The 27,528-nt window shown below is 33.9% G+C and overlaps 1 protein-coding gene, 1 long non-coding RNA gene and 1 pseudogene across 5 annotated transcripts; 2 read left to right on the top strand and 1 right to left on the bottom strand.

Annotated features, from left to right (window-relative positions):
• Positions 1 to 607: 607 nt before the first annotated feature.
• Positions 608 to 2,149, top strand: LOC147277535 (uncharacterized). Its single transcript, XR_015124062.1, has 2 exons — positions 608 to 913; positions 1,991 to 2,149. It is a non-coding gene; the product is annotated as an uncharacterized LOC147277535 (long non-coding RNA).
• Positions 2,150 to 6,657: 4,508 nt separating this feature from the next.
• Positions 6,658 to 21,589, bottom strand: LOC147277534 (type IV inositol polyphosphate 5-phosphatase 3-like). 4 transcript variants are annotated; one of them, XM_086253195.1, is made up of 12 exons: positions 21,398 to 21,589; positions 16,473 to 16,502; positions 16,185 to 16,299; positions 15,781 to 15,858; positions 15,332 to 15,404; positions 15,094 to 15,198; positions 13,893 to 14,772; positions 11,749 to 11,933; positions 10,861 to 10,969; positions 8,855 to 8,997; positions 7,532 to 7,766; positions 6,658 to 7,033 (listed from the first exon to the last, which is right to left on the bottom strand). In XM_086253195.1, exons 2-12 carry the CDS (start codon positions 16,500 to 16,502, stop codon positions 7,010 to 7,012), a joined length of 1,977 nt encoding a protein of 658 aa, XP_086109321.1. In that variant the 5' UTR covers positions 21,398 to 21,589; the 3' UTR covers positions 6,658 to 7,009. The 4 variants fall into 4 exon arrangements, with proteins under 4 accessions (XP_086109321.1, XP_086109322.1, XP_086109320.1 ...); XM_086253196.1 differs by lacking the exon at positions 21,398 to 21,589 and adding an exon at positions 16,616 to 17,035; XM_086253194.1 differs by lacking the exon at positions 21,398 to 21,589 and having other exon boundaries at positions 16,473 to 16,609.
• A 4,597-nt stretch (positions 21,590 to 26,186) lies between these two features.
• LOC147277533 (uncharacterized) lies at positions 26,187 to 27,066 on the top strand (annotated as a pseudogene).
• The last annotated feature ends 462 nt before the right edge of the window (positions 27,067 to 27,528 follow it).

The raw sequence follows: 27,528 nt of genomic DNA, 5'->3' as shown, positions 1-27,528 counted from the left end.
CAATAAGGCGAAATCTGTAACGACCCGACCCAAACTTTCACTAGAAATTTAAATTTTTATTTAACTATGCTTTAAAGAGATTTTTTAAAGAGATGTTGAATTGTATTTTAAAGATTTTGAGATTTATTTGGAAAAATAAAAAGGGTTTTGATTTAAAGTTTTGATTTATTTATTTTAATTTAAGCTTGACCAAAAGTTGACTTTTAAAATGAATGGGTTTTTGATTTTGACTTCGGGTCCGTTGGCTAGGTTTCGAACTCACGATTTCATAGACACGCGGCACGCGCCAATCCGAGTTACGGTTTGAAAGATATAGGCGTTTAAAGTGAGGGGCAATGTTGTAAATTTATAAAAGTGGGTTTTAAAAATCAGATTTCCTCTCTCTAGATTTTTCTAGAAATTTCTCTCTCTAGAACTCTCTCTCTCCCTCTATTTATTCTCTCTCCCCGCACCCTCTCTCTCGGTTTTCCCTCTCCTCCACACCCTCTCCCCTGCTCGCAGCCAACCCAGCCCCCACCCCTCACCATCAGCGGCCACCCTTGCCGGCCTCTGGCTCCGGCGAGCTTCCCCCAGGCGCCGGCCACCCTCCACTAATATATCTCTCTCTCTCTCTCTCCCTCTCTCGCGACTCTTCCACTGCACGCGACCAACCCAGCCTGCCCAGTCTAATTCCGGCCACCTTTCCGACGACCCAAGCTCACCAGTCGACTCCTCGCCCGGCGGCAACACAGCCCAGCACCTCCTTGCGTCGGCCAGCCACCACTGCGACACGAACCGCGATCGAAAGCCAGCCCACTGCCGCCCCTTTCCTTTGGCGATTCCGGCCACCTCTGGCCTCCGTTCGAATTGATTTTAGGCGAGACGATCGTGGCTCGAGACGACCCGGAGGAGGATCGAAGCTAGAGATATCACTGTGAGTGGACTTTTGTTTTAAAAAACATTTTTATTTACTTTATGATTGAATTTATTTGCTTATCCCGAGTTTTATTTGAGTTAAAATAATTTGGGGTTGAATTTGTTATAAGTGATTATGATTTTCAAAGTTACATTTCCGTTAGTTTGACTAATGTTCTTACTTTAAGTTTTATTAAATGATTTTTCATACGAAATTGACGAATAAATGTGGTTTTAAGAGTCGATAGAGATATACGATTTCAAACGTGATTTATACAAGAATTTATAGAAAGGAAATTGATTTCAAAGTTTTGAGAAAGCCTTGAGTTGATAGCAAAAGGTGTGAGAATCTCATTGGGACTTTTCATTTTTAAGAAATTATTTTGCGTGGCATTGAAATATAAAAAATGGTTTTCAAACCACCTTTGCAGTACCCTCCAGGTTATCAGATTTAATAGGTCTTTGGGACCCATCACGATGCACATATAGGCTTTGGGCCGTGTGTCGGGATGCTTCGCCCTTTGGGGGCCGCTCTGCGTGCACGTACGACAGAAATTTGTGGCTCTGCATGCGTATGACAGATTCTCGGCTCTGCGCATGTATGACAGATTATTTATGGCTCTGCATGCGTATGACAGATCCTCGGCTCTGCGCATGTATGACAGATTCTATGGGTAACTGACTGGTGTGTGTTTTCAGCTATTAAGTATTTTAAGTGATGAGTTTATGGCAACAAAAGGTTTTTAAGTATGACGGTTTCAGTTGAACAGTTTTATAAATTTTTCAGTATATTGAGAATGTTTGAGAAGAAAGTTTTCAGTTTAAGTTATTTATTTATAGATTGACAGTATCAATTTCAGTTTAAGAACTTGGATTTTCAAAGTTGGATTTTCAGCTTCAAATTTTATTATTTTACTGAGAAATGGTTTTAAAAACTGGGGGATTTCAAAGGACATTCTAAGGTTTTAGAGTTAAACGTGTGTAATAGGGTTTTTCTGAAAAGATATTTAAATCTTTGATTTTCATCTCCACTTAACTGTCCACTCACTGAGCCTATCTCACCGTTTTCTTGTTTTGTCTTAAATTGTCCCCCCAGGTAGTAGCGTTGGTGGAGGTCGAGCCAAACGCGTCGAGGCATAGCATCCATTTTCCATTCCCGGATCTTGTAGGCATCACTTCCATTTTGTGGAAGTTCCTTTCCTTGAATTGTAAATGATTAGTGGCTTTGATAACAACTCCTAAGGTTTAAGTTGGATTTCTGTGAAATTGTTGGGTCTGAGATCCTATTTGGTTGTGGTAGAGGTGGTTGCTGTATAGAAGTGTTTTTTTTACAGGTATAAGAATTCTGGGTTAGTCCATTTTCAGGGGAGGTTCTGCCGAAATTTCGGTAGGATTTTCCTTGAATTTGGATTCCCGCAGGACCTCTTCGGGTTTCAGGGTGGAATCCGGGGGCGGTCCTGTCAAAATCACATATATATATATATATATATAGCTCCTTGCACTGATGCCCGGACTTGAAGTACGTGTTCATCGCAATTAAAACATAGCCCTTTATTTCTTTTCTCACTCGACACGGAGAGGAAACATGTGATAATTTGATTTGGTTAGATTTTTCTCGTTGCTAAGACAAATTTCATGCCCAAAACAAACATGCTAACCCAATTTCCGCTGATAGGGATGCAAGATGCGCCACTAGCACATTGGCTCTGATTGAGTCTTTCAGCCTCGTAATAAACAACAGCTATTTTTAGAAATTCAATCACGCATACAAAAAAAAAAAAAAAAATTGTTGACGCAGAAAAGGAAGCCTAAAAAAGCTCCAAAAAACTCGGAGACCAAGACAGTGATATGCACTAAGTAAGAAATAGGAACCTTTAACATACTCATCACTTTATTTCAAATTGCTTCCTATACCCATAACTCATCTCCTCTACTCTTGTAAGATGGCACAAACAGTCCTCTTGGTTATATCCCTTCATGGAAGAGACTAGTTAGGCATAAATGCGTATCGTTGGGAATTGATATATCCATCCCCAAGATTGCACTTACTTAGGCTTAGATAGTTAGATTATACAGACCAGCTGATAAGGGCAAACAGAAACTCAATGACTTTTTTATCTTTGTTTGTATGAATCTGGAGGGAAAGAGAATTACAAACGCTCCCGAATTAATTAACACATCATATATATATATATATATATATAACTATGAAATGTTGAAGCTTTAACATTTTTAAAAAGACCAAGGGAGGATGGCAGCTTTGTTACAAAAGTTCTACTCACATCATTCGTAGTATTGGCACTTTAAATTTTTCGCAGGGTGTTGACGTTGCAGCATAGACATATATGCACGCACATTACCCTTTAATTTGGTCCGATATTATACTGTGGGCCCTTGTAATTTGTCTTAATTTTCATAGTAGTTCGTTTCATGTGCTGCCACATCAACACCTTGTGAAAAAATTAGATAGAATTGAGTATTTATTGTCAATTGCAAACCAAACTAAATTACAAAATCATTATCGGAGAAAGAGTAAAAACAACTAAGTGGCACAAAGACTCATAAATCCATCCCGAGCCAAAGTATTGTTGCAACTCTTTGACCAATTATTGTGTGTAACCGTAACACTATATAACATGTTGACAAGGAGTTATCAATTTACTTAAATTATAGCACATATATATACAATCATTAATATCTAAAATCTTAAACCCTAAATTATACCCTTACCAATTGTGCACATGTTATAATTTATGAGGATTAGTGACACATTAATGATAGCATGCATGTAATATATATGGTATCACGATCACATACAATAATTTTTCCTACTCTTTAAACAAGAAGCACAAAAAATGTGATTGACATAATTCAAAGTATAAGTTTTTGTAAAGAAAAAAAAACTATTTAAGAAAGGGACCTAATAGAAGTTTGATATTTTAAAAACTTGAATAAATTGTGTAAAATTGTGGTTATACACACACGTAAGTTGCTATTATTATCACATATTGGTTTATGCATTATCTGATAGGTGTAATTGTTATAAAAATAAACATATGGTTTTGCTAATTTGAATAAATCGAAAATCATTTAATCATGTAACTTTTATTAAATAAACATATAGTTTTGATAACAGTAAGACTCATTGTATGATTATTCCATAACAGTTATACATAACCAAAGTAATTTGAATTTGGTTGATATTTTGCAAAGATGGTCTTCAAATGATGATCTAAAAAATGAACGCTTCCGATTATGAGTTTATACTGTGAAACGACGTAATTTTAATTGATTAGTATGAGATCGGCACATAAAAGATTAGTAGAGGATCCAAATCCTATGCAATAAGTGTAGTTTTCATATTATATAACAAATGTGAAGTTGAAGCCCTTAAAAGCCACCAAAATAAATCATTATCTAAGGATTAAATTTAAAAAATTAACTTATAAAGGCACTCAATTCAAAAAAAAAAAACTAAGACATTATTTTTGAATAAAAACACTGTTGATTGGAATTCTGTTGTAGCTAATTAGCAATATTATATATAATTAAAAAAGGGTAAAGGTCTCATAAAAAAATAAGAAACAGAATAGGTTTAACACATGTAAAAAAAAATTACAGTGGATTTTCCAGTTTTCTCGAAACCATTGACAATGATCAATGGCCAGTAGTAGATGTTGTACCCCTTGCTTTTTAGCCTATATATACAAAACTCATTGTTAGCCTTATTGCCACATTCAAAAGTTGTAAGAGTTTCTTTCAGATATGATCACTTCGTACAAGTGCTCAATGTTAGGCTTCTTTATTGCTTTTACGTTTATGATCAGCATTGATGTTAGCCAAGGAGCTCGTAATCTTTTACAAACAACTCCAGCTTTGCCAAATATTCCTGGTTTGCCTTTGCCACCTTTACTATCATTTGCAAAGCCAATCTTGGCACTTTTACACAATGTCTTAACACAGCCTCTTCCTAAATTGCCAAACAAACCACAAGCTACACAGCCTGCTACGTCTAGCAGCAGCAACATGATGACTTCTCTTCCTAGCTTGCCTACCGTCACCATTGCAAAGGTCACTGTTGCGATGTCGCCTCTGCCAACTGCTTCACTTTCATTTTTTCACTATGAGGTTCCTTGGTGGACATGGAAAAAACAACCTATACACTCGATCGAAAGACACTTCTATGGACCCCCATCTTCTATTTCTATCCCTTAAGGATGAATAAATAAAGGGAACTTCAAGTGTGAATGCCTTTATTTTAAGATTAGTGAGAACATCATCTATGGGAATCACCCAATAATATCATTCAATGATCATAACCATCCACTTTTTATGTTTCTCCTTGAGGGTTATTCTTATAAAAAATTAGTCAAATCGGTAACTTTTGTGTTATCCTTTTTTGGTCATCCAAACTATGAAAACAAATGCAATCTGCCAGATAAAATTGAAATGATATTAATTTTAATTAAATGGCTAAACAATTTTCTAATTTGGCTGATTTTTTTTTTGTAAGGATGAACTTCGAAGGAGGTCTTAAATATGGACGGTTCCGCTTATTAAATTGTCGATCGGGGATAGATATCCTGAAAAAATGAAGACATTTTCACTTGAAGCTTTGTCGTCTATGTGTATATATATATATATATATATATATATTATATAACAGTGAAAGGCCTCGTATCTATCTTTCTCGATTTCGTGTAAGGTGATTATTACAAGCCTTGAACCATTTATTATAGTTTATTTTACATTTTCGAGATGCTTATGCATTTTACGTTGTCTGTATGTTTCTTTTTGTAATTTGGTTGTCTGTTTATCTATTTATGTAATGTTATGGTTATACATAATAAAGTCTTTAATTTCTTATGTATTTTTGTACCCCCTTGCTTTTTTAAACGTTGGTATATTTTTTGAAAGTGTAAGATAGACTATGGAATGTGCCTAGTAAGGGGTTTGAATAGGCACTGTGAATTTTTCACAAACACTTAGAACAGAGTATAACCAGCAAGTAATAAAGACAGAGTGGCAGAAGAGAAAGCTCAATGAGCTCCAAAAAACTGCGGGATCAAGCCAGACTCATTACTAAGACAGAGTGGCACTGTGGTAGCAAAGAGCTCCAATGTATACATGAAGATGTATATATAAAAGTGTGATTGTATGAACAATATTCACTCATAGAATTTTTGAGAATGTGGAGTGTGTTGTTCTACATTGCAAAATTATAAGTCTTGTGTAAGTGTTTATAAGGGTTTGGGCCTCCTTACACATTGCCAATTGGTTTGGGTTGAAAAGTTCAATTTTCTCATGGTATCAGAACAAGTTCACCCACGTGTGTTATGCCGAGTGGCCACAAGTGCTCCACACCACGTGCGAGAGCGTGTAACAATGTAGAATGTGTTATCCCTCATTGAAAACTTATAAGTCTTGTATAAATGCTTATAAGGATCGAGTTTCTTAAAATCCAATGACCGAAAAAGATAAAATCCACTAAAGCAGGCAAGCAGCCAATGCAACTGGTGCGTCATCTTCAGAGAAAGATGAAGGCATGAAACAATAATTCTTAAAGGGGGGGAAGCTTTAGGTGCTCAAACAGCTTTCAGGATGACAATGATTTTGTTGCTTAAGCATACGACTGTTATTTCTCATCTCTATGAGGGTGTCTTTTTCATTTTGATTTTCAATTTCCATCTCCTAAAATTCTTGTTTTGTGGCCAATGAAAAAGATATAGGAAATGAAAAAGCAAGGAATAAACAACATATATCTGAACATGGAAAACCATCTAAAAAGATACATTAAATTGTTATTTGAGATATATTATGTTTCCATACAAATAAAGAAAGCTTCTCTCAACCTCAAGAACGTTGATCATACAATACATACACACATGTACAAAGCCAACTTACAAATTCAAATGCTCTATGACTCAACTCAACTTAAATAATCTATAGACCAATTGGCAGAAACCTCTATAACATTTACACTCTAACTGCAATATACATCATTATTGAGTGGTGACAAATCAACCAGAGAAAAGAATGGATTTAAGCTGTAAATGTAATGTAAAAAATTTCAGGAGTTGAGGCAACTCCCACCCACAGCATGTTAGCCCTCCCATTAACGCTCCCGATCGGATATATCCTGCATCAGGAAGCAAGTTTAGGAATAGAAGCACAAACATTTTATTGATTAATGCATATATTGGTTGTTCTTGCTCCAAGTTCCCAACCCCATTTTTGGAAATTAATTGTAATTTTGGGGCTGAAAGTAAAAGGTATTTAAAGATGAAGTGTTAATCAAACATCTAGTGGTGTACAAATTGAAATTATGTGAGTCTGGACATAAACAAAATGATAGTTGTTGCTCAATCTAGTACCCAAAATATAAGTGACAGGATAAATAGTTCTTACAAGAACTGGAGTGTAAACACAAGGCCTGAGCCCAAAAACTTCGCAAATCTAACTTGGATGAATTCTAACTGAGAAAACTCATATATCAACTCAACCAAAGGATCAAATTCAAGTCAAACCAAGGAAAGCAAGTTGGTTAGGTACTAGGTAGGGTGAAAGATTGAAACCTTTAGCTATTCCATTATTTTTCACTAGTAACAGTAAAATTCAGACCTAGAAAAGTACTCACCTGTTCCAATTTTAAGCAGTTCACTCCAACATCAATTCTCATATCGTTAATGACTTCCTCATTTTCAATCTCTGCATCAGTGAATGTGAGGGCCCGCTGAAGCTTCCTAGGTGAAAAGACCTCAACCTCAGCCATGTATGTGGCAGTCACTGGTCGATGATCAGAAAGTTTAAGTTCTGTCCTTCTATAACTCAGTAACCTCATTCCTCGGCCATATGAAAGAATGCGGTCACACCTGAAAAATGGGGGCACACTATAATAAATTGTGTACAAGGAATTGTTATACAAATAAAAAGAGAGTAAATGCTATAGATTACCATGAACATCAAAAAGAATTCAAGCACTCTTTCTTATTGGGAGAAAATAATAAAAAATAATATCAAAGTTAACCCTAATGTTACTGGGTAATAAATTACGTTAATTCTCAAGTTTAAATAAGTCTCTAGAGGACTCTCAGAATGCAGGTCCTCCATAACTATTACTCATGCATATTTGGTAAAATTTTACAAGCGATTGAACGCTAAACCTACCACCCATGTACGGTCAAAATCTCAAAGCAAAAGAAAACTTTGAAGACCTTTAACTATTACCGTTACAGAAGCAAAGAATTTTAAAGCACCATGTAATTACAGGAAAAATGCCAAAAATATGAAAGTCTTATGCACTTGTAATGCCAAAACTATTTAAGAAAAGGAAAAAGATGTATAGCCCATTGGTTGATTTAGGTACATAGTTAAGCAATGTTGGAGAACATAAAAAGTACTCAATGTCAAAATGTCATCTACAGTAGGAATTTTCCGGACAATAGATTCCATATGATGGTGCTGTCATCAAGTCTTACAAATATTTTGCAAGCTTTTGATGTTTCAATTACATTCTTTTCCAAACTCTATTATATTCAATAATAAACATTTCATATCATCAGCATCTCCCTTTTTGTTTGCAATGTACATAATGTGAAGGGCTGTTCAGTGTTACTGAGAAAATGTCACTAGCACCCACTCAATGCTGTGTACCCAATAATAAGGGCTCTCGCGATGCTAATAGAAACAAGATAGATGAAAGGAATCAAGAAATCTTTTGTGGAGTGTTATAACGTCACAAGCTAAAGTACTAGTTTACCAAACATTCTAACTATATTAAGGTTACAGGAAAAACATACCCGAAAACTACTTCAAAAATCAGCCTGAATTGAAAATTGGTGGATATGTGCAAAGTACTCATTGAAACAGAACAACCCACATGATTATGAAATACAGACATGAACATATGGTGCATTTGTAAAAAATAAACAATCAGATATGGAGATCAACGTAAGCCTACCATGCTGGAGTCCGCCTCCCAGCTTTTGGATCCTCTCCATAGTACTTCCCTGAATTAATCTGATATTTATATGTTGGCGGAAAATTTAAAACTCCCTCCGACCATCCATCAAAAGGGCGACCTTTTTTAAATTGTCGTGCAAGCTGTTAGGACAAATGACAATGTGCTTAATAGCTATGTTTGGAATCCCATTTAACTTTACTGAAAGCCTAAAATTCAATCAATTAGGAAACATTCATTGGTTCAATCTCCACCGTAATGTCCCATCCCCAAAATTTGCAGTAAAACACGCAACTCTGTTAATGGATGGATGAACAATCGGTCACACACATTGGAGTTATAAGTTTCAAGAGACTCACTATTGGATTTAGTTTAGAATCACATTGTAAGAATTTGTTTTATGATTCCATAATTCTAAAGAGTTACAAGTGCAACACATGAACTTAAGATGATCTATCTTGCTACATCTTGCATCTTCAAACAAATCTATAATCTATGAGTCCCCAAAAGGCCCAACTGCCTAGGCATTCTCTAGGAACTTCATCAAAACAATAATAAGATTTTTTCTGCAAGGGCCATTGACTCTGTAGTTTATTGCATATAGGACACGGATGTTCCAAAATATTATTTTCTAAGTCAAATTTGCATCGTGGAAATAATGTAAAACTTAACCAAAAAAAGTAGGCAATGATAAATAGACTACATAACATTTAAATTATGCTCCTCTGCTTTCAGCACATTCAATAGGACCAATACTATATAATTGTAGGATGGATTATGATCATATAAACTAAAATGCTAAAAATTAAATAAAAAAAACAATGTAAATTAATGTGTCAATAATTTATATGTTAAGTACAGATAATTATTCAAGGGAGAGGAGAGAAAAGAAAGAAAAAAAAGGATAGAGAAAGGAATGGATTTTTTTTCAAACATGTAAAAGGACTATTACAGCCTAAAAAAAGGATCATGTACTTGGCACATGACAATTATTAATAGAAAATCTAACAAAATTTACAGTAGGGACATTTTAAGAGGCAATTTGGCACCCAAAAAAAAAAGTTTAGGGACAAAAGTGGAACAATGGCCATAGTTCAAAGCATTGCTAAATATTTCCCAAAATATAATAATAATATTATTATTATTATGCCTAGCATTATAAAAACAAATAAATGACATTCTTTCACATCATTGTATGATTGTAAGCATGCAAATAAATACTTATATATACACACATGTGTGTGCATGTCTATAAATACATATACATTACTTAGACACTACACACACACACAAACAAATTTTTCTTTTTGGTGTAGAACGAAGTTTTGCTAGATTGCTTCAGCAAAAGGCACAGCTTGACAAATGACAAGTAAATGAAGAAACCAATTTCGTACATAACTTTTAGGTGCAATATTAATAGCTTTTTAACCTATATCTCAGAAAGAAAAAAACAAAAGCAAAAGCAAAAAAGCTCCACCTGTACTAAGTTCTTTAACATTTTGTACATATTTTGTCTATATATTTAATTACAATTAAATGACTAAATGATTCTCGATTTGGCTATCTTTTGTAGGGATAATCATAAAAAGAGTTATAAAAATGGACGGTTCGGATTATATGGGACCACATTGCAAGTTGGGCCCTCAACTTAGATCCTCATTAGATTGCCAATATACATATGTATATATATATATATATATACTGTATATATACATAGTGAGAGAGTGAGAGAGAGGGTATGTAAAGCACTGTAAGAGTTGATGAGCTTCCATTCACCTTCAACCCTTATAACAACCAATTGGCTCAACTTATCTGTCTTTCTTAAAGATTGACCTAGAATCCGTAAGCATGGACAATACAAATTCACAGTAAATCAAATGGTAGTTCGAGATAAGCAGGGACAAGAACAACAGATGTGTAGAGTGCTACTGGTCTGACAAATAATATCGATAAAAAATTAATTAATTTCAAATAGACAAACTATATAAAGAAAAATAGAAATGTACCTGGTCCTTCTCAACCAACTTGGACCACTCCTTTTTGGAGATAAGTTCGCGTGTTTTCTCATATGACAAGTTAATACGATAATTTAGATCACCTAACCAAATTATTTTTCTGCAGGAAAGGAAATACTATTAGTGTAATTTCTTAAAGACAGGCACGTAAAGCCTTGGAAACACTCGTAAATTGGACGTATAGTATAATAGCAAATACAACTATTGTTATGAATCTGTTGAAGTAGAATGTGACCAAGTCAAGATTTGCAACCCCCTATATCAAAATTATGTATAACTTATGTATTATAGCATTTGTAAGATATTAGATGCTGGGGTATAGGACAACCTCTGTTTGGAGAATATTATGTCAAATAATCTAATACTTATATAAAGACAGAGGCTGGGTTCTTGACTCACACTTCCTACTAATTGAATGCCTTATCCATTTATTTCTAAATATCCATCAGGTTTATTTTGAAATAACTACTTCTAATTATTTAGTACCTTTCTAGAGTCTGATTAGATGATTACTTTTATTTTCTGAGTATTTAAAGTAACTCCCATGTTTTTCAAAATAAAGAAAGAGAAGAGAAGCCTCTCAAAAAATAAAGAGAAGAGGAGAGAGAGAGAGAGATCCCACACAAGTGTGGGCAAGGCTAGTGGAAGTTTAAATTAGAAGAGAAGGACTGGAGAATAGTCAATATATCATGCAAACACTTCATTCTTTACATTACCAGAAATTTCTCCCCACAATTGATGATTTATGAGCAATAAATAATTCCATCAAGAATTAACATAAAAGAAAGAAAAAAAAAAAAAGACATAATCTTAGAGGAAAAAGAGGAAGAGGAAGTATGCATCAGTTCTGCATAATGTGATTAGGTACCATATACTCACTCATGGTCAAGAATACTTTTGGCAAGCCCAATATCAGAAAACGAATGAAAGTGAGTTCTCCGATGTATTTCATGAACATCAGCATTTCTCTTTAGTTCATCTCCATCTTTCTCACCTGATGTCAGGTGAGTGCACACAAAACAAAAAAGCGTCTGATATATGGACATGCTGACAGATACAGATCCCTGGTAAAATTGAGGAACTGTCTTAGTATCAAATAAATGAATACAAGGAGGTAATATTGCACACCATTACAAATTACTTTAGGAGTCATTGTCTAGTCTAGTGCAGAACATCAAGGCATGAGACATGGGGAAAAAGGGTCCAACATTGGATTATTCCCCTGGATTTGAACAATTCATCTGAGCAAAATGAGGGCACGCCTCCATACAAGGAGTTCTATCCAGAAATTCAGCAAATAACAAAAAGCATACATCAAACAGATGATTGCATTTTACAGGTTTGGAATCAAAGGAACAAGTCGCTAGACAGAACAAAAGTTAATACCAAATCATATTAATGTTACAAAGTTATCTTAATAACAAATCATATTAATGTTACAAAGTTATATTAATACCAAATCAGGGGAAATATCTACTCTTGTTAATGTCAAATCAGGGGAACAAGTCGCTAGACAGAACGAAAGTTAATACCAAGTCAGGGGAAATATCTGCTTTCCCCAGATTTGAACAAATCATCTGAGCAAAATGAGGGTAAGCCTCTTAACTAGGAGTTCTACTCAGGAATTCAGCAAATAACGAAAGGCATACATCAAATAGCTGATTACATTTTACAAGTTTAAAATCAAAGGAACAAGTCGCTAGACAGAACAAAAGTTAATACCAATTCATAGTAATGTTACAAAGCTACAAAATTCACATGTTGAACACTCTTAACACAAAATAAAAAAATAAAAAAAATCAAAGGAATAAAAAGTTCATGTGTTGAACACTTGTCCAATCCCAGAATCTCATGGATCCTAATATGGCATAATATTTATTTGCAATTTTCTTTATACACCTTATGGCTTATGTACTTGGGTGATTCCCCTTGGCAGCTGTTCTCTTTTAGTAAATTTTTGTCACTAACCAAAATACACTTTCTAACTTACAATTTTCAAACTTTCATTATTTCCACAGTACTGATTCTAGAATACCTGAACCAATCTTCATGAGAACTTGAAATAATAAAAGAAGTCTTCAATGAGCCAAAACTTGATATGAAAGCTAGTCTATGTGCAATTAAGTGGGTTGTATTGGTGGCCCTCTGGAAGTGTACGAATTGCCTGTAGAACAAGTGTAGTTGAGATGATGGGAGATAAATGAGCAGAAATAGGAGGAAAGATAGAATAGAGAGTATAGGTATAAATTCTAAGGCAGAGATGGCACCAGTTGAAAATAAGAGGGGGTAGAGACAGAGAGAGAGAGAGTTGCCTGAGATGGTTTGATCATGTGTTAAAGGAAGGGAAAAAAAGTTATTTGTCAATGAAAGAAGAAAATGTTGAAGTAAGGCAAAAATAACAAAGATGGATATTGTGGATCCTTAAGGACCTAACAGAAATGGATCTTTTGAATGAGTCTTCAATGGAAAATTCAATGCTTATAACCACCAACGGCAGCCATCAGTGATCCCCTAAAATGTGTTTCATTGACAGTATGATCTGGACAAGCCCTATCATGGGACATTTACTTCAACTTTAGTAGTAATATCAAGGAATAGGCAACAGAAAAAGTGCATTTGCCTTCCCAGTAAGGTAAACAGTGTATCAGTTGTATCCATCATATTATTGCTTATCCATAATCAAAACATATTGGACAGGCATCAATAGTATATTAAATTAGTAGCTAAGTGAGGAAAGAACAGCTTCCCCAGACTTATTCTAACGTTTACCCATGGCTTGTATAGTTATCAATTATGTGATAGCCATACAGAAGTTAGAATACACCAGTGGAAGAATGCATCATAAGATGTAATTTCAGAACTAACTGGAGATTATGTTAGCAAACACAAAACTAACTGTGAGATTATCAGATAATTACCAACAAAGACAAGAATTACATATGTTAGTCTACCACTAACAACACTGGTGATGATGAAAACGAATTCATAAAAACAGAGATAAAAGTTTGGAAAAAGAAACAAACCTTGTTACCAATGTATCCCATAACACCAACACCAACAGTAGACACCTTTACATTCTGAATATGTTTACGCAAGCTCCTGCGAACCCATACAGTGAGGAAAATCCCAACCATCTGCTTACTTACTATCCTTACATATGATGATCTTCTTTTCTGTTTCATGAGAGATTCAAGATCAATGTCTGCAAGCAAAGCTATTTCTGGTGCCACATCATTTGCAGCTAACTTGAAAGAACTGTATGTTCTGAAAGAGTTTGAGGACATGAAAGATTTTGAGGACTTGAAAGACTTCGTTGGTCTAAAGGAATTTCGTCTATCTAATAAGTGCTGAGATAGCAAGTCTAGAGGAGGCTCTGGCCAGCTCAAACCAATCCTTTCAGACCCACTAAGCATTTTGGTTAACTTGCCATTACATTGGGCACCAGAAGTTTCTTCGTCTAATGAACTATCATCCGTCCGAAAGCAATATAACCTATCTAATCTCTTTGAAGAAGAAAATTGCCTCTTTAAATTCTGTCCAGTTTGCATGTCTGTTTTTGTACTATCAGTAAAGTCTGAAACTTGAGAATCAATATTCACAATTTCGCTTGTGACTGGTCCACCCTTGCTGTCACCCAAATCTTTGGGCTCATCATCCAAAGGATGGACTTCCTCACCAACATCACTATCAGTTTCAAGTAACATCTCCTCTTCTATATCAGGGACATCATCAGATGGCTTATACTTTGATGGAGATGGAGGATCGCTAAAGGATTTAATCTTGCTTGCCGCAGGTCGAACTCTATCCAGTGCATCACGAATAATGTTTTCCCACTTAGTAACTGGGCGGCTATCTTCAGCACCAAAGATATTCCCAGCATTTAATGGTACAATCTCCTGAAGACTGGAAATAATGCATTTTTCATTTTTCTAAGATGAACTCTTAAACATGAACAACAGATTCAGACAATACAGGTCAAAGTGGTACCGGATATTAAAGAGGGCAGAAAAAAGCATGCGGGATTTTGATTTTATACAAAAATTATGAAGGACAAGTATGACAGATATAAAATCTGATTCAAGTGATGTAAGGCATTTTCTAAAGCATTAATTAAAACACGATAACTTATATAATAAATAGGTCATGACAGAAACAGCATAGGATCCCTAAATGCATAATCAGTAATTCAAGAAAATTCTGGGGGGAAAAAAAGGTAGCTCTTACCCAAGCACATACAAGTCAGCTGGCTCATTGATATCTAGCCATCCATCAATATCCAGGTCATCAGGTGGAGTTTCTCCTCCAACATTCCATGTCCCAACACATATTCTGAAAACACCAAAAAAAAGATCAAAATCAAAGGCTTGATCAATGCAGCCTGATAAACCATGCCTTTGAAGCAATTAAAATTGGTAAAACTGTGGTTTACTTTGACATTACATAAATACGAGGGGCATCAAACCTGAGTTCCTTTGTGTTTATATACTGTTGCCTAAAAGTCTCTGATTTTCGTCTTCGTACCCTTGGAAGAACATCTGCTTAACCCAGAAAAAAGGAAAAAGAAGGAGCAAAAACAATTATGAAAATGAATGGAAAAATGCAATATATTGGAATATGGAATATCTCATGGCACAAGGTCAAAAATAGAAGACTCGATAGACTTATATCAGAACTGGAAATGCATATGACCTCTGAGGCTAAACAATGCCATAAATTGTCTAAAAGTCATTGGTTAAAAACTAACAAAAGAAGAAAAACCAGGTGGCCTTTTCAAAGACTCAAAATAATATGATCGAATTTCATCATCATTGCAAACTAAATTTTACTGATGCATGTGCAACCAAACACAGGGTTATCAGTCTTCAAGAATCATTAAAAAAATGAAGAAAAGAAATGTCATTGAAACATTACCATTAGGATCAACCTCAGCACCATCTTCTTCTTCTTTGATACCTTTAAACCTTAATTCTCTTCCCTGTTGACCAAATTCTGCAAAGACCCTCGTTACAGTCAGGCTAAAACCCCAAAAGGGTATTCCTTAAAACATAAAATTAAGGCCCAAAACTAATCCCACCTTTGCACTACTATAAACACCCACATAAACCATCAAAACTCAAATTCCCATAAGAAAACAAGGAACAAAAATCCCACAATCTTCACAAAACAAAACCATATCAAAAACCCAGTTCGCAGTCAAATGGATACTCCAAAAACCGAAAGCAAAAGCATCACAGCACAAAGAACAAACTATCCAAATTTTAATTTTTTTAAAAAACAAATGTGGAAGTTGCGGTTGAAAGAAGAAAAAGATGGACCTTGGGTGTCGGAGTTAGCATCACAGTCGTCTTCGTCGTCGGTGTCGGCGCTGTAATCGGACTCTTGGGCGGAGATGTTGAGCCATTTGCGGACGACCACTCTGGGCCAGAAGAGCTGTAGGCACGACCAACCCAAACAACACATTTCAGCCCAACTCCTCTGCAAAGTTCCCCTCAGTTTCCCAAAATTAACCAAAAACACAATGACCCATCTCCATAATATTTATATATATATATAGAGAGAGAGAGAGAGAGAGAGAGAGAGAGAGAGAGAGAGAGAGAGAGTACCTGCTGTGGGTTCTTTGAGTGGGGCTTCATCTGTGAAGGCATGGTTGGAAAGCATACCATAGCAAAGTACAAAATAAGAACAATTATGAAGTAAAAGCTTTGGAGTTTGGAGGGAGAGAGAGAGAGAGAATTGGCAAATTAACTGTGAAGGAAGAAGCAAATGAAGACCGAAGAAGCAGCCGGCTGACTACTACCGCCAGCACAGTTGAAAATGCAGTTGAAGGTTGGACATGTAAATTTGCATACTTTGACTTCCAATATACAAAAAGTTGCAGCTAATGAATATTTTGGTTGTTAGAGATAATTTAACTCCCTACTCATAGAATTCTATACTGTTTTACACTATTTAATGATGAGCTTAAATCTTGGCCAAAAAAAGAATAATGAGCTTAAATAAAACAGTAAATCATAAATCATAAATCACTCCATTTTACATATGGGCGAAAAAAAAAAGTTAAATTAATACACCTAATATCTTGGAATGTTAAAAGCTCATATTTAAAAAAGAGGTGCTAAAATTGACCAAAGAATAAAAGAAAAAGAGGCACTAAATATACTAAATAAATAGGAGGCATTGTATATACTATATATTGTTCGAGAATTAATTCTGCAGTAATAAATAATTGTTTATAAGTATTATTGTTACTCATGAAATTAGGGTGGATGTGTCTCCATTAATTATAATTTTTTTGTTTTATGAATTATAGAATTTATATTTGTAAGTCGAGTTTCATGTCAAGTACACAGATTCATTAAAACAAATTTATCACCGATTTTAGCTAAAGATCCTAAATAATAAATACCAACGATGACATGCAAAACTTCACTTTTAATTTTTAGTAAAACCCATTCCGTAATTTATAATGGTAAAGAAAATTCATATTCTAAACTTTTTTTAATCTGATCAAATTTGAAGTAATGCGCTCAAATGTTCTTTTCGTGCCTATAAACTCTCATGTAATTGTTAGTTAATTAATTAAATAAATTGTTGTGCTTTGAAAACGTGTATTATTTTGTGTATAAACTTTCATTTGAATTTTTTATCAACAACCTTATAAGGTAGTTATAGGTGTACAAAAATCTAATTAAAATAATATAAGGGGCAAGGCCGGTGACAGTGGCGCCATTCACTCGTTAACTAAAAATATGTTACATTCTTATAAGAAAAAAAAAAAAAAAAAAAAAAAAAAACTAAAACTATGTGTCACCACCACAGCCTACATGTGCTGCCACCCTCAAACGGTGACTAAATTATGTATTTCAAATAAAAAAGAAATAGTATTATGATCGGCTGTACTATTATTACAAAAATGTTTTTTGTCAAACCATGATAAGAACATATTTCATTCTTATTACATTAAAAAATAATAATAATCAAAAGTAGAAGTTAAATTTATTATAATAATTGTAGGAGTATTCATTGGTTCGAAACTTTTTATTTTTAAATCAAAGAGGACCTTTCACTAACCGCCCTTTACTCTCTCTTTCTTTTCCTCCACTATCTTCTTGTTTTGCTTTGAATCTTAATTCTTAGCTATGAGCCAAAAAGTGTTTTAACTACCAATCAAAAGAAAAACATTTATTAACTATTAATGGCTTAGACAAAATGATTCACACAAAAAATATTGGAAGAAAGCTAATGAATGTGGTACTTTTGGGGACCAATAGTGAGTAAGTACTTGAGGAGCTACCAAATGATGTCATTTATGCCACCACCGGCCTTGGGTCTTAGAATTGATTACATTCTGACATGTCATACCTCTTACATTACATAAGCTTTAATATAGATGTTAATCTTTAATTAGTAAATTAATGAATTTTTGGATTAATGTGATAATTAAGGCCCCCACAACAGCAACAATTTATATGAAGGTTAGATTGCTTTTAAGATTTTTTAAGTATATTCACCAAATTCCAAACCTAATAAAGGAAGGGGGTATGACTCAATATAAATTTGTCAGAACTTTAAGAAGGAGAAGAACTATTAGACTATATTAAACTATTAATGTTTAGGTGAGACGCCAATCTTAACCAAATTCTCAATTTTAGGCACCTCATTTGTTTGATTGTTTCACTTCAACAAACTTTTTGTAGTTGACAAGGTTGGAAATCTCTTCCTTTTAAGACTTTTAGAATGAATATTAAACATTTAACTCCATTTGTTTCGAAGATGTGATTTTATTATTGTTTTAAAATGTTATTTCATCCCTTTTTGTATAAACATATGATAACTATTTTAAGAGTATTTTAAAAATGTTGGTGGGTGCATTGAGTGATAATTGACCATCTTGACCTATCATTTGACATATATTAGTTAATTCGAAACTTTAATTATTCTACAAAACATAAATCAACTCGTTTCCACAATTTTTAACATTTAAAAGCAAACTATCATTTTTCTTATAAAATTATGATAAATTAACCATTCGTAAAAGTTTGGTTTAATAATACATTGGAATATATTTTGATTGAGTTATTGTGTATTTAATCTATTAAAAAAATTTAACATGAAAATTAATTTTTTAGTTGAAATTATTATTGGCTACAAGAACCTAATAAAACTAATATATAAAAATAATAATTATTCTTGTCCGAAATTATCAAGATTCAATGAACAGGGTCCTCCCTTGGAACGGGCAACACAACACTGCATCATGCTAAGCCGGAAAAAGAGGCAACATGGACCCACTTGGTTTTTTTTTTTTTTTCCGAGCTTGAACCTAGTATGGTTTTAATGTTTGAAAATTCTAAGACAATAATATAAATTTAATAAAGGATGGGCAATTGTTTTGCATTTATCTAAATTTAGATTCTGAAAATTAATGAATTAGTTAATCAAAGTATGTTTGCAACATGGAAAATGACTACGCTACATGCATGTTATAGTGTTATACATATGAAAAATTATTCTGTATAATCGAAATATTGACACGTGATATAATTAGTCTATATGTTATAATATAAGTGGATATTATTAATATTATACCCTACTAATATAAATACATCGTCTAATAATACCCTTACACATTAAATTGGTTATATTACATCACAACATATCGATTATAACTTATAATATATTTTTATTTTGGGTTAGATAATTCTGTCTTTATGATTAACATGACTTTCTTTCAAATTTTTATTTAATTTATTCTTTGTGATGATTTTATATTTTTTTCTAAATACTTAAAATTTTAAATCCCAAAATCAAGTGGTTGTGATCAGGAAAACAATATAGATCACCTTATAGAATATATATGATGATGATGATGATGATGATGATGATGATGCTATTTTATTATCAGTTTGCAAATTAATTTCATAAATGATATATGAGCATGTGATTGGAATCTGTTTCCTGTAAGTAGAAGGTCCCAAACTGAAACTGTCTGATTGTTTTTAAGCCTATGATTATTATTAGAAAATATTGTCTGCAAGCTACATTTGGACAAAACAACTTCTGGGTCACATGCTTTTGGTCATATTCATAGTACCAGTGGGCACAGGTGAGCCACAAACTTTATTAGGTCGATCACATCCATATATGCGACCAGAATCATCACAATGAAGAACAAAACAGCAGACACCGACAAAATCAAATGGTGCATGGCAAGAGGATATCCTAATGAATCGGTTTTAACAACATGCATATCCTATTTTTTTAAGAAAGACCAAGTCTCCTGTCCTTAATTATCAACCCACCATTTTTTCATAGAGTAATACATTAGCCAATAATAAAAACTAAAAATAAAAAACTTCATCAGAGGCTTTTTTGAAAAAGAAACAAAAAATTGGCACAACATCTACCCCTAGCTCACACAGTTACCAGTTTACCATGCTTGGTATGTCTAGTTGATCACCATATCAACATTTTGGTAATAAAAGTAAAACAAATATTATGCAATAAATTAACTAGGAGCTAGGGTGGTCCATCTTATTCATGACTCATGAATCAAGAGTCATGACTGAGTACAACCCAGTAGATCATAATTAACCACTGTGTTACAGGAGGCACCATGGTTAATGATGCAACTGCATCTAGTTCTGGTTAATTCATATATATTGAATTTTTTATTTAAAATGGTGAGGACTGAGGAGTGTAGTTTGGATAATATTATTAATTTGCTTAAAATCTTAAAAATAATGATATAGAAGTGTGGTGTTGTCATAAGCAAGCTTTACAAGTATCACCTTAAGTCATCACACACACTTCTCACTGACCCAGGTTTGGTAGATCTTACCTGGCTAGTAAAAAAAGAAGAATTAATTTAAAAACCAACAAGAAAATCAATTACTTTTTATCAGAAAATAAAAAAAAGTTCTGAAATTACTAATTTGTTTGTTTTTAAATCAAACAATAACTATTCTAAAGAAGACTAAATAGGAGAGCGAGTTTCGAACTCTGACTTTAAGTATAGGAGTAAAAATCCGACCAAAAAAAAAAAAGAGTAAACTTTCCATCTAGAATCCTTCCTTATGTAAACCCTCTAACAAAATGAAGTGAGATTTACTGGAAGAAAGAAAGCTAATAATATTTGGAGTCGTGTAGTAATTAAGAATATTGATAATTACTGGCCAAAAAAAAGAATATTGAGAATTAAAATTGATCTTTTGCCTTGATTGACATAATTGTTGTTTCTAGATAGAATGATAGTGGAGGTTTTGTTAATTTTATTCCTTGTCTTGTCTTCCCAAAAGGGAAAGAAGTCTAAGCTTTCTGAACTTACCAATTTACTAACAGAAAAAGAAAGAAACAAAGGTATATAAGAGATTCAGAACCCAATCCCCAAATAGCATATAATATATAAAAAAAATATATAGGTGACTGGGAAAGTAAGTATTGCACATCTGAAACAGAAACAAAGGGAGAGAAAGAGACACAGATAGATATTGAAAAAGAGTGTATGGGATTGTGAATATAGACATACCTTTGGTTTAATTAAATACTCTAGCTTCTACTTTAGCTCTTCAGATGATCCTCTTCTCCACAACAAGCTAATACACAACTCAACTCTCGCAGCTGCTTTCAATACTAGGTAGGATTCTATAGCAAACAGAGCTAATAAAGAAGCTCTTTTTCTTGCAGATATTTGTAGATGGCTTTGTCTTTGGTTGCTAGCTTAATTGTGTTTCATTGAGAGTGAGAGAAAGAAACAAGGGCTATTGGCTGCTATAAAGTCGAAGGAAACAGCACATGTCTCTTTCCACACCTTGTTTGATTTAACACAAGTTTGACACGTAGTTCACTCTCCCTTTGGTGGTTCTCTTTTGTATAATGCTATATGCATTCTTTAACCAAGGGCTTTCTTTTCATTATTAGCTATTACTATTAAATAACACCACCGGTTTTCATTATTAGTTTCTTTTCTTTTGTATAATGCTATATATATATCTATTGAATAATGCTATACTTACCACATTTCTTATACCACATTCTTATACCATTACACGTGTCATTACTTTATTGGACAGAGTTTTTCTTTTTCTTTTTGGGTTTTTCTTTTTATTTTTTAGTATCCAATGTATGAATGTCATGTAAGTTGCCACATAAGGTGGTATGAAATTATGGTATAAAAATGTGGTATATCTAGCACTACTGATATATATATATATAGCACGACTAATTAATACAAATGATAAATAAAACAAGTATCAAACATGATAAATTTGTTCAACTGTTATTATATATATTAAGAAAATGATTAATTTTACTATTTCTTAAATTGTATTGTATGAACCATTAAATAAAGGCTTATTTACTAGTTTGTCCTTAAAAGTAACTTTAAGTCTCACTTTACCCCTTAAGGTTTATTTTGTATCACATTACCTTCTGAAACTAATTCTCGAGTATCACTTTGCCTACTTCTTATTTTTACAAACTTTAAAAATTAATTAAAAATAGCTTCAAACTCAGAAAAATACATGAAAATTTCCTACGAACTCGTATTGACTAGTTCTAATTTACTATGTGGTCAAATTACCAATTTTTCCTTTGAGAGTTTCTAGAAAATTTGGGAAGTCCAAATTTATTTATAGAAAATTAAAATAAATTTCCTTCTATAAAATTTCTAAAATTTTTTTAAAGTCTCAGATTAATTCTCAAAAATATTTTGGAAAATTACTAAAAACTGTTTTAGAGAATTCTTCTGAGACTTTACAGAAATTCTAGAATTTTTCTCAAATTTATTTTATAGAGGGAAATTTATTTTCTTCTAAGACTGAGAGGTCTTTTGGGTAACAAGTGTTCACAAGAAAGTTAGTGTTATTGTTTAGAAGACCAATGATGCAAACCTCGTATTTTTTAGAGTTCGAGATATTATCCTATGAATTTCCAAAGAGTATAGAGTATTTTAATTTTCTGGAAACACTCGGATGAAAAATTGGTAATTTGACCTCATAGTAAATTAGTAAGTCAAGACGAGTCCGTAGGAATTTTATGTGTATTTTTCTGAGTCTGAAGCTATTTTTAATTAATTTCCAAAGTTTGTAAACATAGCAAGTGGACAAAGTGATACACGAGAATTAATTTCAAGGGATAATGTGATACAAAATAAACCTTAGGAGATAAAGTTAAACTAGAAATTACTTTCAGGGGATGAAATAATAAATAAGCCTTAAATAAATAATATAGGATTATTTTATATGATTTTTTTAAGCCCATGATGCATTTCCATTTGAAATCAAGATATTGGGATTGGACTTGTCAATCGATTCATAACCTTTCAAACACAACCAATATCTATTCGAACCCCCTCTACTCGTAAGAGTATATTTTGGATCTGTAGATTATGTTATGGCCGGAGCCCTACTCATGGCAACTTGGTCGAATTGGGAGAAATTGTAGGTATTATTGTGGGTCAATCTATTAGAGAATTGGGCACTCAACTAAAATTAAGAACTTTTCATACCAGTGGAGTATTCACAGGGGGTCATAATTAATTGAATTTTTATTTTATAAAAGCTTATTTACTATTTCACCCCCTGAAAATAACTTCAAATCTCACTTTACCCCCTAAATTATGTGCAAATGATATGTTTGGTGCACAAATAAAAGGAACATTTTAGCTCACAACATATGTGCGTGGGTTAATCTAATTAAGCACTACATGGTTACTAATAAACAGATAGAGTTAAATAACATTAAATTATTTGCATGTCGATTCTGATTAAACAAAGTTGATTAGAATTAACATGCAAATAATTCCATATTAACTCTATCTATTTATTATTACCCATGTAGTGTTTAATTAGATTAACCCACATATGTTGTGAGCTAAAATGTTTCTTTTATTTTTGCACCAAACATATTATTTGCACATAATTTATAAAATAAAAATTTACTTAATTATTATATTAATAAAATCATACAACAAGAATTGTCACAAAAAAAGTTTCTTTATGTAGTGGTTACTGTATGTGTTTTTTTCTTTCTAAACCATTTGGCAGCATCTATAAGTAGTGTTTAGTACCCAGAATTGATTCCACTAAGTGCGATTTCTTTTCCAATATTCTATAGAAACATTCTACGTGATAATCATGTGCTTATACTAACCTGAGAAAGATTAGACACTTTTGGAGCCACTTGCAAATTTTCATTGGTAAAAGCTAAAAGGAAAAGCCACAAACATGAAACATGTGTTAGCTAGTTATGGTAGCAGGCGTATGACATGATTTAATATGTTATTAGCCAAGGAAAAAAAAAAGTAGGAAAAGATTTATATTGTTATTGCCATGTTTTTTTTCTTTGTTCACCAAAAAAAAAAAAAAAAAAAAGATTGCGCAACAATTTGAGTTTGAATATGATTGAATTGCTTAGGTATTGATTATATTTATAGAAGAATGATCAGTTTACAAGAGTTTAACATGGATTGCATAAAGTAATACATATAGTATATTTATAAGAATTATCAGAAATAATATACATGATAATTAAGAAAGAAGAAGTAGCTAGAGTAAAGCAAAAACTATTAGCCACTGACGGGTCAATCACGAACATGAAGCTTATCAATTAGGAGTTGGCGCCCAACCCGCCCAACCCGTTTCACTCGGGTCAGATTAGGACGATTTCACAACACAAAACTAGGGCTGGGCACGGTACAAGATGGTTCAGTATGGACCACTTACCAATCCCAAAACCGAAATAGGTAACCGGGATAGAATGGTTCGGTATTGCCATTTTTAGGATTTGCATCCGAATCAAACCGAAACCGCCTAGATCAGTTTGATTTGGTACCAGTTAAAGGATGTCATCAAAAATAAAAATTCATATCAAATGTGGCTTTTCAAATTAAAATTCAATTGATTCAGTTCACAATATGGCTTTTATAACAATTTTTATGAGTTATAAACCAATGGAAAACAAGCAAAAAGAAGATAAACAGAAAGAAAAGCCATCATACTAATTAGTAAATCATCGTCGGCTTCATCTCTTCGATTCACCTTCTTGGGTGATAATCGGGGTAGGGAAGAGGCATGGTTGAACTCACCGTGACTTGGGGAAGAGAACCCAGGTGGTCCAATGTCTCAACTCGGCCGGAAACGCCGATCGCCACCGCGACTGCACAATCGGGTCCGGGGCTAGGTGTCAGTTTTGGCTAAGTTTCTAGAAAATCAAAGGTTATGGGGAGAGAGATGAGGAAGAAAGGGAGAGAATGGTGGTGTTCCCATCGTCATCAGCCGCTGGACAAGCAGGTTCTAGCCGGAGATGGTGGCTGGTGAGAGAGAAAAGGAAGAGAGTGTGTCACGAGAGAGAGAAAGAAAAATGATGGAAAAAAGGAAAAAGAAAGAAAAAATGGGGGGTGCTGGGAATAGGGGTGAGTTCGATTTGGTAACCGAACCGATTGGCCGAAACAGCCAACCGAATCGCCACCAACAGAATGGCACAAAACAGACTCACCACTGTACCGCTGGTTATCGGTTCCTGACTATTTTCAGTGTCAGTCGGTTTCGCTTGGTGGAAGTCGGTTTCGGGTATGGAACCGCCGGCAGGAAGACAAAGAGGCAGAGAGCAGTAAGATGGGAGAGAGAGGCGACGATGATGGGGTTTGAGGACAATGAAGCAAATCCGTTGAACGAAAGAAGAAGAATGATTTCAAATAAAACTATAACCAATGTGATTAATTTTCAACCATATGCCACCACGGACACCACCAACAGTTTCATTTCCACCATACTCCCTTGGGGTACGTAGTTAAATTACCCAACTTTGGAGCATCATGAGAGTTGGCATCAATATCAGTAAACCAAGTTAAGGTACCATGTGAAAGAGTAACACTTATAGCATGGCAGTGAGTAGTCGGCACACTGATGCAGAAGCATAGGGGCCTAATCAAGATCGAAATCAGCCCAAAATGGACCAAAGAAGACCTATGACAAAAGTCAACTTTTAATTATTATTTTCTTAATTAAGAATATTGTAATCTTTATTTTATTATTTTCCTTTTACTAATTTCCTAATATCGTAAGGTTAAGACGCTATTTAAGTCATGCTTTGTAGTCATTCTATTTAGTTTTTTATGAATAATTAAAGAAATACAATAGCTAATTTAGCTGTAAGCATGATTGCTTTGTTCTTTACTCTTGTGTCATGTTCTAATTGAGTTGGTAGCTATATGATCCCTATCATTGGTATTAGAGCCAGGTTGATGTCTGGTGGCGTTCAAGTAGTACGTACTGAACTCCATGGCTGGCAACAGACATGATTGGGGAGGTTTCTGAATGGAGGCTTGTAATAACTTTAATAATGACATGGAAGAGATCAAAAGGAAGATCCAACAACTTACGGTTTGTGTCACTCGCATCGAAGCTCAACGTCGAGACGGTAAGGGTTCCAATGGGGAGGGAGATGTTACCCTTTTTCATCAGTGTGTCACTCGCATCAAAACTCCAAGCCAAGATGTTGAGGGTTCCGACGGGGAGGGAGATGTTGGTTATTTTTGTCATTGTGCTCCATAGTGTGAGCTAGTAGAAGTAAAGTTTCAATTGGATGAAAGATTTCATTCAATTGAACATATTTTCAATTATCAAGAAGGAAAAACGGTTAGCTCTTATTACACAAATTTTAGTTGTGAAGTTTTTCAGTATGACTTGGATAATTTTGGAGAGGTAGCTTTATTGAATTTAGATCTACCTCCAAGATATGATTGTTGTGCACAAGGTGAGTGTAAGATTTGTGATGATAACTTTCAAGTGCAAGAAATTGAGGAGAATAATCAAGAGGATGATAGCTTTCGCTCAATTGATTTTATTAGGACCAATATTTTAAGTTTGCAGACGCCTAAGCAATTAGTTGATCTTGTCAATCAAATAAAAAGTGCTGAAAGGAAAGTTTTGGTGGCGAGATTTAATGGCAGAAATAAATTTCGCAATTCGAGCAATGTCAGATATTCCAAATATTTGTTTATTTGGAAAGGAAGATTTCAATCGCAAACCAAATCATGAATGACTTTATTACAATGGAAGATTTTGCTAGGATTCTCTCCAATCAATGGCTCGAATTCAAGGACGAATTCTTTCCAACCAGGGGAGTTTGATGCAGGAGCAAATGGGCCTAATCAAGATCGAAATCAGCCCAAAATGGCCCAAAGAAGACCTATGACAAAAGTCAATATTTAATTATTATTTTCTTAATTAAGAATATTGTAATCTTTATTTTATTATTTTCCTTTTACTAATTTCCTAATATCGTAGGGTTAAGAGGCTATTTAAATCGTGCTTTGTAGTCATTCTATTTAGTTTTTGATGAATAATTAAAGAAATACAATAGCTATTTTAGCTGTAGGCAAGATTGCCTTGTTCTTTACTCTTGTGTCGTGTTCTAATTGAGTTGGTGGCTATGTTCGAAACTTGATCCCCATCACACACGACCCTCATAGTCCATCTTCATCCGGTTGTAGTAATCAAGGAATGAAATTTCGGCGAAATTTTCAATTTTTTGGGGTTCGAAATTTTATCACATATCCGTTATTTTTCGTAAAAATTTCGCTGAAATTTGGCGTAGAGATCGAAGGGAAAAAGGGGAGGCAGAGACCGAAGGAAGAGAGGGCCGCCGTCGCCGGAA

Source organism: Dryas octopetala, chromosome 8 (assembly GCF_963921425.1).
Source record: "Dryas octopetala chromosome 8, drDryOcto1.1, whole genome shotgun sequence".
Classification (NCBI taxonomy): domain Eukaryota; kingdom Viridiplantae; phylum Streptophyta; class Magnoliopsida; order Rosales; family Rosaceae; genus Dryas; species Dryas octopetala.
Note: the sequence above shows the minus strand (reverse complement) of the source record. Positions and strands in the feature narration are given on the sequence as shown.